The following is a 12434-nucleotide window of genomic DNA, read 5'->3' on the forward strand; positions in this document are numbered from 1 at the left end:
GTCTAGAAATGAATGGCATTGCCGCTTGGTGCCCCAGATCTGAAAATGCAGAGGAATTATCGCTGCGATCAGGTGATGTCAAGAGGCTCTTGGAGGCCTGCCGGCTTTCATGGAGGCTGAGGGATACGGTGGGGACAGAGCCCACCCACCTGACCAATGCCAGAGGCTGGCCCATGGCAGGTGGCAAAGACGTTCTGTGTCACCCGTTTGTTTCGCGCCCCTCCCAGGGTGGGCGCCCTGTAGTGTGCCTTAACAGGTGCCCCAGAGACCTTCACATGTTGCGTCTCCGCCACTGATCCAGCTGCGCGTGTCTTCTCCAGACCTCCTCATGCCCCATCTTAAAGTCTTTTCCATCCAGGCTCCCGGCCAAGCCAAGTGCACTGCCCACGAGTCAGGATTTATTCTTCCTTAGGGCCACTCTGCCTTCCAAACAAATTGGGTGGCCACCTTACTGTACGGCCTGAAGCCCTCTGGGAGGATTTTCCTTCACAGCAACTCCTCAGGGCTCTCCCATCTTCAGCTCGCACCCCCCGACCAAGCTGACGCAGCTCAGAGCCGAGTGTTGCCATGTCGCTCCTCTCTGTCTTCCCCCTAAGGGTGCTCCGTGCAGCCGTAGCTGTGAGCTGAGAGAGGGATGCTGGTACCGGAGTCCCGGATGCTGGGAGGTTGGCTCACCCGCTCTTCTGTCCCTCTAGCCCTGGACTGCTGCTGGGCCCTCCTGACCCCGTAACTTAACGGGGTTGAGAGACCTCATGTTATAATGTTCGGCTCTAGCTGCGTGGGTCACTTGATGTCCTGCGGTCAAAGGGTCATCTCTAGTAGGGTCTGATAGCACACCGGGAGGTTTTTTCAAATAACGTCTATCTATTTTAGGTGATATGGCCTTCCTCTAGAACACTAGGGGTCTACGTTATCATTTTCTTAGCAAAGTTTGCCAGAAACTCCACAGTCCATCTTTCCCCACCACAGACACCTTTATTACTGCAGGGGCTGCTGGGTATTACAGCCCAGGCGGTGGGCTGCTTGCATCACAGCCTGGGCCTCCTGCAGAGCCCTTTCTCCTCAGGACCCCACTCAAGGCAAATCCAGTATATGGATTGGACCAATATTCCCTGATGCGGAAATGTTGTGTCCTAAATTCTTCACGACTGGGGGCATGAGATATGATGCTTCCCTTTATTTTCAAGGAGATGTCTTGTGCTGCCCTAGAGTACTGGACCCTGAGATTGTCACTGATGTGGGGCCAGTCTTCACAGGGGTTAATCTCCGATCCTCTGGAATACGTATGTTATACCAAGGCCTCCAGTGCCCCTTCCTGCTCATCAGGTCTGATAAACATGATGTCGTCACTGTAGTGGACCAATGTCATGTTCTGTAGGACGGTCCAGACCCGTTTGTACCGTGTTATGACGGGAAGCGGGAGAGTCAACCATAGCTCTGGGTCAGAGCTCTAAATGTGTGAAACAGAGCTCTTCTGCTTCTCCTTCCTGATGGGGGTAGAAAAGAATTTGCCAGATGGTCAACTTGAGGGCATGTTAATCTGCTCTAGGAAGGATGCCACATCTGTCCCAAAGCTGCAGCTGGGGCTACTGCTCATTTGAGCTTGCAGGAATCCACTGTCACCCTCCTGGATCTGTCTTGCTTTTGTAGGGGCCAAACTGTTGAATGAAATGGGGGCTATGATGGGGTCAGCACCCCTGCATCCTTTAGGTCTTTGCGCGGCGCTAATCTCTGTGTTTCCCCCCCAAGATGCAATATGGTTTCTGATTTACTCCCCGCCCAGGTCAAGCAGCCAACAGGAGAGTTCTGCTGACTCCCAGTTATGCGTTTGGGGGCTGGGTGAGCCTTAGATCCAGCGGATAGACTGTCAACCAGACCTGGGCCTTGTTCGGGCCATTACTTGTCATCCACGTGCTCTCACCGTAACGGGGACAGTAATGATGCTTTGGGTCCCTGGTTAACAATGACACCTTGAACCCTGGTCCCACAATGTCTACCCGTTTCTCCACTGAGCAGCTCACCAAGTAAATAGCTGTGGGCTCTTTGGTGGGAGAACTGGGGGAATCATGACCATATCAACCAGTTGGGGATCATTCTTCCTGGGGACCTGGCTATTCCATCCTCCAGCAGATTCTGGGTCTGAAACGTGGTCCAGGAAGCTGGGCAGCGACTGTGACGTTTATGTGGCAGCTGTCGTCTGCTTTGCAATCATCCACCCGCGATTTCTTCTGATCATACAGGTTGAGAAGAACCTTTGCTGGGCCCATGCGTTTGTCCCCTAGGAGTCCTTTGTTCTGTCCGCCGTGTCCAAAGGCGGCTCAAGCTCCCTGGCTACCGTGTCAACCTCATTGCTCGTTACAGTACCTGAGCCCCCTTGTCCGATTACCATGGACAGTTCAGCTCTGTACTGGCATCTCCTGCCACCGGCCCTGGCCTAGGAGGACACCCAACACCATCCCTCTAGGTGTCCCCCTGAGTGACGTGGGTGACCCTTCACCATCACACTTCCTTTCACTGTGGCGGCCGGAACGTCCTCCAGGGGATCCTGCAGAAAATAGTCACCTGGTGGCTTTTCCAGCCTTTTCCTCCCTCTTCCGTCGTCTGCCGTGGTGGTGTCAGCACGGGTCCTCCCCTTAGTGTGTTGGCCTCACCTTCCCGGGGTGCTTGCGAGCGTGGTCCCTCCTCCATCCTGAGCCGGGGCTCCCACAGAAGAGACTCCCGCCATCCAGGCTCAGCTTCTGCCGTCTGCCACGGCTGGTTCTGCAGGGTCGTTGCCGATGGCCCCGTCTCCCCCGAGCAGCCCCAGGGCTCCCCTGAGTAGGTGAAGAGGGCGCTTAATGTGAGCCATCAGCCAGGTGGCCCGGGGAGGAGGTGGGCAAGGCCCTCAGGGAGGCAGAGGTCTCCGTGCGATCTTCAGGCGAGGGCCAGGTGCCCTTAACAGCGAGGAATGGCCACTTTTTAGGCTCAAAGATTCAGGGGAGTCTGAGATTTCAAAATTTTTAAGCAGATTGACTCAGACCCCCATGCCCCAAGTCTCCTCCCGGTCGGGCTCTTGGCGAGTGGAGAAGCCAACACGCCCCGGCTCTCTGACGTTCTTCCACCTTTTCTGGCCCTGCTGGAGGACACGCGAGTCTCTGTGTAACATCTAGGAGGTAACGCTCTGGCTTGGCCTTAGGTTGGAGGTTTGGTGGTGATGTCACCCTAGCCTTTCACTGTCTATCTCCAAAGCGCCACATTCCGAAGACCTTTCTCCTTTCTCAAGGTACACCCCTAGCCCAGCCAACTCCCAACACTTGAGACATGGCACCCAAGGCACATTTTCTTCCTCTGATGTCTCATTCCAGCCTGACACCTGGGGGGATCTCAGGGGTCCATGCACCGCCAGGGAGGGCTCGCGTCACCCCTGCTGGCGGGGGATCCCGCTCCAAACTCCCATTTGAGAGCTGCTTCCTGGGGCTTCTGACACCAGCTGACTTAGGCGGCGTCCCTCGAAAGACCCGCGAGCACTCAGTCGGGGGAGCAGGACAGTCAGGGGGGAAAGCTGGGGGGCGACGCAGTCTCGACAGAAACCTCAGCCCATCCCCCAGTCAGCTCTGATGCTGGGACGGTCCTCAGGGGCCTGGACCCTGGTACTTGCGCTCGGCTGGCAGCAGGGGGCTCCGGGGGGAAGGTGGTGGGGACGGTGCACTCCTATAACTTGGGATTACTGGCACGTGGTGATAGTAAAATGCAGGTTGGGTTTTAATTGGTTTTATTACCTTTAAAACATTATCTGCACCCCACGCACCCTTCACTCCCTGTGCCTGGGGCGGACGGCTCCCTCTGCCCCTTCCCTGGCCGTGTTCGCCTGTCTTTGGACACGGACTGCCCCTGGGGCCACGCATAGCCTTGGGTGGGCGTGGCAGCGTTCTTCGGTCAAGGGTGAGTCCCTGGGAAGGACTCGGCTGCAGGCCACCGCAGGAAAGCCTTCTGCAGCTCAGGGACAAGAGTCTTCTGTCCTCAAGGGGCTTGTGGGCAGTGGGCTGCAGCAGCCGCTCCAGGCTGGTAGGGAAGGGGCTGGGGTGAGGGGGGGCTTGGAATCCCACTTCTTCTCCTCCCCCAGGTGTGGAACCAGAACGGCAAAAGCCCTTCCATCACCTTCGAGTACACGCTGCTGCAGCCGCCGCACGCCCACCGCATCCAGCCCGTCTACTACAGCTTCTCAGAGCCCACCGCAGACAGCACGGAGAGCCAGGAGCTGGACGGGGCTGGGCTGGTGGGCTTCCTTCAGCACAACGGCTCCCTCTATGGCCAGGCCTCCTCGGAGCAGCTGGGCCTGGACAACCGACTGTTCGGCCACCGGGGCCCGGGGATCGAGCTGGGTCTGAGCAAAGGCCAGGAGACCAACGAGGTGTGCGCGCAGGCCAGCGGCAGGGCCTGCGAGGGGCCCCCCAGGGGCAAGGGCTTCCGAGGTAACCAGGAGGAGGGGTGGGGTGGGGCGGGGCTTCCCAGGGAGAGGGCCTCGGGTGAAGGGTCTTCAGAACCCGGCACCTGCAGAAGAGGGTGACAGAGGGGCCGGTTCCGTGCAGGCTGACCGGGCAGGCCCAGGGCCGGCCCTTAGCAGACATCCTCTGCACATACCTTCCTCCAGGTGGGTATGGTTATCCCCATTTGACAGGTGGGGAGACTGAGGCTTAGAGGGAGGGGTCTTGCCTGCGTCACACGGTCCACCACGGAGGAGCTGGGGGCAAATCCAGGATGGTCCGGCCCCGTAGCCCGTGCTCTCACTCATTCAGTGGAGACAGACAGACAGACAGACAGCATAGCGCGCGAGGTGTGACCAGAACTCTGGGAGGGAATGACGGGCAGCTGAGGGGCACAGGGAGGACCTCGAGTTCTTGGAGAGGGTGACCCCTGACCTGAGGGCTCCAGAGAAAGTACGGGTTAGCCAGGGGAGGGCATAGGAGAGGGGCGGGGGTGAGGGGCCCAGCGAGGGTCAGCCTGGCGGGACAGGCTCCAGGGGAAGCCGCAGGGGTGCAGCTGAAGACGCAGCGGTGGGTCACAGTCCCTGGCCCCCACTGCCAGCTTGGCTGTACTCCTGAGGGCCGTGGAGTGACACGTCGGGGCTGGGCTGGACCATCAGCCCTGCTGAGGGGTGGAGGGTAGAGCAGACTTGAGGAGACTCCCCTCACTGACTTGGGGGCAAGTTTCCAAGACCCTGAGAGTCTTCAAGTAGGAAACACTTCAGAGGCGGTGTTCGTTCCCTGGGGCTCCTGCAGCAAACTCCCACCAACCGGGCGGCTTAAAACCTCAGAAACGTATTCTCTCCCTGTTCTGGAGGCCAGAAGTCTATGGAATAAAGTAAGGTGTGGGCAGGGCTGTGCTCCCTCTGGAGGCTCCAGGGGAGGGTCCTTCCCGCCGCTTCTAGCTCCCGGCGGCGCAGGCGTCCCTTGGCTTGTGGCCACATCACTGCAGACTCTGCTCTGTCTTCACACGGCTTCTCCTCTGCGTCCGTGTGTCTCTGCGTGTTCTCTTCTTAAAAGGACAGCAGGCGTTGCAGTTATAGGGTCCGTGACGATCTCATCTGGAGATCTGTATGTCTGTGAAGGTCTTATTTCCACATAAGCTCACGTTCTGAGGTTCGGGGCAGATGTGAATTTTGGGGAAACCCTATCCAACCCACGGCAGGGGTCAACAGGCTCCCCAACAAGAGGTTGTCCAGGCCGGCTTGCGAGCCTCCGCCGGGCGATCTGTGTCCGCTCATTGGGCAGAAACCTGCCCCTGGACGCTTCCCGGTTCAGGTCTTTGCTGCAGCCCCCCTGCTCCGCCCCTGCCCAGGGCAGCCCTTGCCCCACCATGAGGGGGCACCGGAGGTTGAGCCGCCCATCTCCCCTGTAGACGGCAACGCCACCGGGACGGCTCATGCGGGACACCAGGATGACCAAGAGACCGGCACCCATTTTACCTCCCAGGAGCTCCTCTCAGCCAACGCCATCTCCGACCAGCTCCTGGACACGGACTCCGACTCCAGGGAGGTCCCCCTCAATGAGACCAGCAACAGCATCTTTGCACAAGGCGCCCCGAGGGGCTCCCCGGCCGACAGCCTCTACGTCGAGTACGAGGAGAACGAGGGAGCCGGTGCTTACCTGCTCAACGGGTCCTACCTGGAGCTGAGCACTGACAGAGTGGCCAACACCTCCTCCGAGGCCCCGTTCCCCAACGCCAGTGCCAGCCTCCCTGCCTTGGCTGGGAACAGGACGCAGAAAGCCAGGTAGGAGGCAACTCCCCAGTCCTCTCTGGGGGCTGCTGGGTGAGGGCCGGGATGGAGGTAGGTGGGAGAGAGCCGCCCCTGCCCAGGGCCCCCCCCGCCCCGCCTCACCCCGCGGGTCTGAGCAGGGGGTCAGAGGCCTGGGTTTTAGCATCTTTTCCACAAGTTAGGTCCACGGGCTAAAGCTGGTGCCCAGTGCCCACGTGTGATGTGATTCCAGGAACTGGGGGGCAGAGGGGGAAGAGGTGAACGGTTCTGAGCACTTGGGGCTAAGGGTTCCGTGTGCACAGAGACATGTTCTCATCACAAACAGCCTTAGCTTCAGGGAGGGGTATTGGGCTCAGAGAGGAGGTAAGTGACGTCCTTAGGGCTCGGAGACTGGAGGCTTGGGGTCCTTGGGTTCTCGGTCTGGACGCTCATTGCACACGTGGTCGCTGTGCGTAAGGTGGGACAGCTCTCGCGGGAGACCATAATGTTCCCCGAAGGTGGGGTGGCTCGGGACAACCTTCCCTGCTGGCCAGGGAGGAGACTGGGGGACGGTTCAATGGGGTCCCCAGCCAGGGACCAGGCCCCGAGTCAGGCACTAGGAACAAGGCCTTCTTCTGTGGGGCTGGAGCTGTCCTGGGACGGGCCGTGGGAGAGAGTCCAGAGCGGAGGACACGCTGGGGAGGCCTGGACAGTCACACCTGGGGACACCTGAGTCGTGGCTGGCCCTGGAGGAGTCTGAGGCCAGGAGCCTCCCCGGGTTGGGGTCAGCTGGGATCAGGGTGGCTCCAGGCCTCCACTATCCCTACTAGAGGACAATTCCCTGGGCCGATGATGACTCCCCTGTTCTCCAGGCTAGCAGGGCAGCGAGGCTGGTTTAAACAGATCGAGCCAGGCTCAGCACCCCTGGTGGCGAGCGGGGACTGGAGGCAGAAACAAGCCCACTGTTTTTTTTATAATTAATTAATTTAAAAATTTTTGGCTGTGTTGGGTCTTCGTTGCTGCACATGGACTTTCTCTAGCTGCGGCGAGCAGGGGCTACTCTTCGTTGCGGTGCACGGGCTTCTCACTGCGGTGGCTTCTCTTGTTGCAGAGCATGGGCTCTAGGCGCGCGGGCTTCAGTAGTTGTGGCACGCGGGCTCAGTAGTTGTGGCTCACGGGCTTAGTTGCTCTGAGGCATGTGGGATCTTCCTGGACCAGGGATCGAACCCGTGTCCCCTGAATTGGCAGGCGGATTCTTAACCACTGCGTCACCAGGGAAGTCCAAGTGCACTGGGTTTTATTTTGTCTTGTTTTCTGAGGACCCACCCAAACCCCTTGGCCTTAGACACCAAGCCAGTGGAACCCTAGCCAGGGCTGAGGATGCAGAGGCAGGCGTCCTTGGGGAATTGAGTTTGATGGAAGATTTGGGGTTCACTCTTGAGGTGAGGCAAGTGGAGACGACTCTCTCACCCTTCCCCGGGGATGAGAGCAGGGAAGCTGGGCCCCTGAGCCCACAGGAGGTGCCCCCCTCTTTTCTCAAGCTGTTTTCCGAGGCCCCATGAGATACCCAGGGCACATCCGGGGCAATCCTGAGGCTCTGGGTGGAATTCTTTGCAAATGTGGCCAGAGTGGGAGGTCTGGAGCCTTCTGCGGCTGCCCTTCTTCCCATAGGGTCCATCTAGGCCATCTGCTTGCCTGGCCCGGCTTCAGAATGCAGGGAGTGGGCCTTGGGGGTGTGTGGCATCCAGCGGCCGGAAGGGCGAGACAGGCTCTGAGTCTGAGGGGGGCGTTCAGAATCAGCCGGTACTTGCTGTTGTGATCGGGGGCCAGCTACTCAGGGCTCTTCTCACCCCCAGGGCTGGCCAGAGGATTGAGTTCCATCTGGTACTGAAGCGCTGAAGGCACCTAGTGAGGACCCAGCAAACGGGAAAGGTCATGAACACACTGAGCCCCGGGGTGGGGGAGGGGCCCTTCTGGGACCATGACCCCGTGCGAGGAAGGCCGCCCATCTCACGGTCAGGGTCCCTCCGTGAACGGGTTGACCGGGGGGCACACAGGCTGCTGTTTAATTTGGCTTCAGGCCTGGAAAGTGCCAGTGGGTCTCCATCCCAACTCTCCCCCCCCCGCCCCGTCCCCATGGGACCTGGACCCATCGGTGACCCTCTCTGGTCCTCAGTTCCCCATCCCTGAGCGAGGGGCTTGTCAGACGATGCTTCAGGTCCCGCCGGTCGGGCGCTCAAGGATTCTTAAGCCAGGTCATGGCATAAGCTTTTGGGTCCTTAGGTCACATTATAAAGAATGTCCCCTGCCCCATCCCAGTTGACTCCCACCCCACCCCTGGGCCCTAAGGGGAATGATTGGGTTTCCAGTGCCATGTCGGATGCAGGAACCAATACAGTGATGGTCGTTACTCAGAAAGTCCTGACGTGGGGAGATGGGCGGCTCCCCCACCAGCTGCTTCAAAGTACACCGCGGACCAGAGGCCAAAGATGGTCTTTGGAGATAAAGGGCTGAGGGAGGTGGCGGGGTGGGGGGGGGGGGGGTGGGGGAACCGCCAGGACAAAATAGCCCTGTCGCAGGGAGTTGTCCAAACACAGGAAGTCGCGTCTGCTCAGAGAAGGCGAAATCAAAGGGGCAGCCCAGAAAGGAAAGGTTATTTTCACCTTCTCAGAACAGCCCCGAACGATCAAGGGACGCCCCGACACCAGACGCTGGCGTTGGGAACAAGCGTCCGAGACACAGAGACACAGTGTCCCCGTCTCAGCCCGGATCGGGGGTGGCGGGGGTGGCGGGGAAGCAAAGCACTTTATGACCCTTTATAAACACGCGTGGCGGTCCTGGGGAAGGGGTCCGGACGCGGGATCCGAGGCATCCCAGGGCTGAGGTGGTCCGCCTTCCTTCCAGATGGAGGCGGGTGGAGGGTTGGTGGTTTCAGCGATGTCCTGGGTGTTTTTCTCCCCAGGGCCCCACTTCCGAGAACAGAGTCTTTTAGGCGTTGCACTGTTGTGCAAATACACGTTTCGAGAGGCGGGACAGGCGCCTATGGGGTGCTCCCACGAGCAGTGCCATGTGGGCAGCCCCCCCAAAAAATACCTTTGGTGCTTAAAACCCGAAGGGTTATTTTGAACCGCTTGCTGTCTCTCCAGAATGAGTCACGCTGCCTGCTGGCCCAGGAGGGTGTAATTAGATAAAGATGGCTTCTCCATGGGTGGGGTGGCCGGGCAGGGGCTGGATCTTTTCATCCCCTTTTGTTCTTGGGGAGAATTTAAAGCTGTGGAAAGGAGGGTGGGGGACCCAATCAGCACATTTCAGAATCAGGCTCTTCCTCCCCGGGGAGGTTCCACGGGTCCCGTGTTCTGAGATGCTTGGGTCTTGGGTGGGTGGAGTGCCCCATCTTAAAGTTCCCGCTCACTTTTAAGGAGGAAAGAGGGAGGACCTTCCCCTTCCCCCGTATGTGTGGAAAGGCTGGGGCAGGCTCCCGGTGGGGACGCCACCAGGTGAGGGGTCCCAGCCGCCCGCCTGTGGCCGGCTGCCCTCGGCTTTCCCCTCCCTCTCCTCACTCTCCCTCCTTCCTGGGTTAACGCAGCCGCATCAGTAAATTCGTTACTTGAGGTCCGTGGGTAGACCATTTCCTGGTTCTCAGAGCACGATGTGTCTTCAGGGCAACATTTATGCAAAAGTAAAGTGTAAGAGCCGTTCTCATCCACTTGTGAAATTCCAGAAGTTGGAAGACAAACGGTAAACTCCCAGTTGAATCCAAACCAACGTCTCTATCACAGAATTGACTGGAAGGCCTTTTAGAATGGATGCCCTGCAACCCTCATCTAAGCCTGACCTCCCGGGTGACAGAAAGCCCCAGGGAAAGGACCTGCGAGCGTGCTCTGTGAGAAGGTCTGAGCTTAGGGCGGTCTTCAGTCAGCCCCTCTGGGCAGGAAGGGAAGTGGAGCTGGGCGGTGGGGTCTCAGGGACGTGCCGTCCCCCGGGCCACGGGACCGCGTCCCCTTTGCCGGCTCTGGGGGTGGCAGGGCTCCACGGGCCGCATTCAGACCCGGCCGTCTGCATCTCAGAGCAGATGCCCAGGCTCTGGGAGCTGCCGCCACCTCCCTCTGCCCCTGCCGAGTCCAAAACGAGCCTGCACGTTGGATACGGAGGTTGGGCCCCAGCACACCGACTGGTTCAAAGAAGCAAACAGTCCTAACAATAGTTGGCTGGGCCGTCTGAGTTCCGGCCAAGAATCCTAGCCCGTCGCTGGCGGGGACCCAGCCCGGCGTTCCCTGGCACAGCAGCCCTTGCAGACCTGGGCAGAGGCGTCTGGAGGGGACGCGGCCACTCCCCCGTCTGCAGCTGAGCTTTTCTATTTTGATCATCGGAGGCCCAATGGCTAGTGTGCCCCATTCAGTCAGAATCCCAGCTGAGGGAGGCCGTGGGAGAGAATTCTCGCACCGTCTCAGCACACCAGGTGCTTCTCCGGTCCCTTCCCGGGGACAGGGCAGGAGGAATCTGCACGGCCCTGCTGGAAGGTGAGAGCGAGAAGGCTGTGTGTGTGGAAGGAGCAACTGCGATGTTGGGGAGCCCCAGATTCTTCACCCCCCAGCCCCCGAAGGTGCTCTGACGGCTGCAGGCCAGTGAGCTCAGACAGTCATTAAGATGGAAAATGCCAACGTCCGTTCCTTCCTACAACCTGCCGCCCCGTGGGCGCCGCTTCCCTTGTCCCTGTTCTAGACGGTGGGCACTGGGACTCCGACAGGTGGCGATTCTGCCTGGAGCTCAGGACAGGTCCACAACCACACCCCATGGATGGGAACATATCCTCCCGTGAAACTCACCCCCTTCTCTGCTTCACTTGCTTTCAGGACCAGGCCCAAGACGCGCAAGCACGGCGTGAGTCCCGCGGACATGTACCGGTGGAAGCTCTCGTCCCACGAGCCCTGCAGCTCCACCTGCACCACAGGTACCCGTGACGGGTGCCGAACGGCGGCACCTGCTGAGCCCACCTCCCCGGTGGGTGCGAGTCCGGGCTTCGGGGCCCATGCACCTGCTTGTAGCCCCCAGTTGCCCACAGGGAGCTTATCTAGCAGTTTCCTGACCCACGAGGCAGTGCGATGAGGTGGGAGTTTGGATGTCCTTGTGCTTATGATGTGCTGGACCAGCCGCTGGGGGGTTATGCAGCCCCCCAAAGGCTCCCTCGTCATTCTTCATATCACACCTGTTAGAACAAACATCCTTCTGGTTAAAAAGTAAGAAATCTCAGGTGGTCAGGATTTTACTTTTGCTTACAGCAAATGTAGGAGGGGGAAATAGACCCATGTGGTCTGTGGCAGAGGGAACTGTTGGGATTCTAGGACCTCGTCCAGGGAGGAAGCAGGAGGGGAACGGAGACCCCCGGGGTTGCCTGGGCAGATAGACACGTGGGGTTAGTAAGTGTCTGAACCTATGTCTGCTCACGTGGCTGGGTGCCACCACAGCAAGCTTCTGGCTTACAACCCAGGGCCTGGGGCTCCATCTGCCGCCAGCTCTGGTCCCCTCCCCCTGGGGACTGCTGCAAGGTCAGATGCCAGACCCAGGTCCGGGACCTGTGGCAAATGTAGGGAGACCCCGGGTGCCGCCTTATCTATACCTGCGACTTCGTGTGTGCGTTTGGGCAAGACGAGTTACTGCCACTCAAAATGTATGATCCCCCGACCCTGCCCTTGCACTCCCACCCCAGCTGGCCAGAGCTCTGGATGTCCCCTGCGTGCTCTGGCCAGTGTGGAAGAATTAGCAAGCCACCGACTGGAGCCTGGGCAACCGGTGGTCTGGGCGTGGTCACACCTCCTGCAGCCCTGGTTGGCATCTCAGGAGGAGGGCCCGAGGGAGGAGCTGGGGAGGGGGCCCCGCAGGGCTCTGAAAGGACCACAGGCGCTCCGTCTTGGGCTGGAATCTGGGGCCCCCTCCTTTTACATGCCCCTCCTCCCCCAGCAGGGCACGGGACAGGCTGAGTTTGGCCCCCTGATATTCTGGAGGGCGCGAGGTGGGCTTTGTGGGGTACGTGGTGAACGCTTGGGATGCGCTATTTGGTCCACCACACCCCATGCCCTTGGCAAATTGCTTAATCTCTCCACGACTCAACTTTCTACCTGTAAAACGGGATGTCCGCCTTTCCAAGCGTGGTTACAGGGCTAGACACGAAACGAGAAGTAAGTTGTCGTGGCCAAAGCTGACCTAGCGGGCGCCACGGCCA

The 12434-nt window shown here is 59.5% G+C and overlaps 1 protein-coding gene across 1 annotated transcript in view; it reads left to right on the forward strand.

Moving 5' to 3' along the window:
* ADAMTSL2 (ADAMTS like 2) overlaps positions 1–12434 on the forward strand; it is a 35076-nt gene that overhangs the window by 11660 nt on the left and 10982 nt on the right. The window contains exons 10-12 of the mRNA XM_082842726.1: positions 4103–4451; positions 5878–6250; positions 11068–11165. Of these exons, the coding sequence (XP_082698852.1) occupies positions 4103–4451; positions 5878–6250; positions 11068–11165 (820 nt within the window). The remainder of the gene's footprint in view (positions 1–4102; positions 4452–5877; positions 6251–11067; positions 11166–12434) is intronic.

The sequence above is a fragment of the Leucopleurus acutus genome, assembly GCF_964270905.1.
Source record: "Leucopleurus acutus genome assembly, chromosome: 7".
Taxonomy (NCBI): Eukaryota; Metazoa; Chordata; class Mammalia; order Artiodactyla; family Delphinidae; genus Leucopleurus; species Leucopleurus acutus.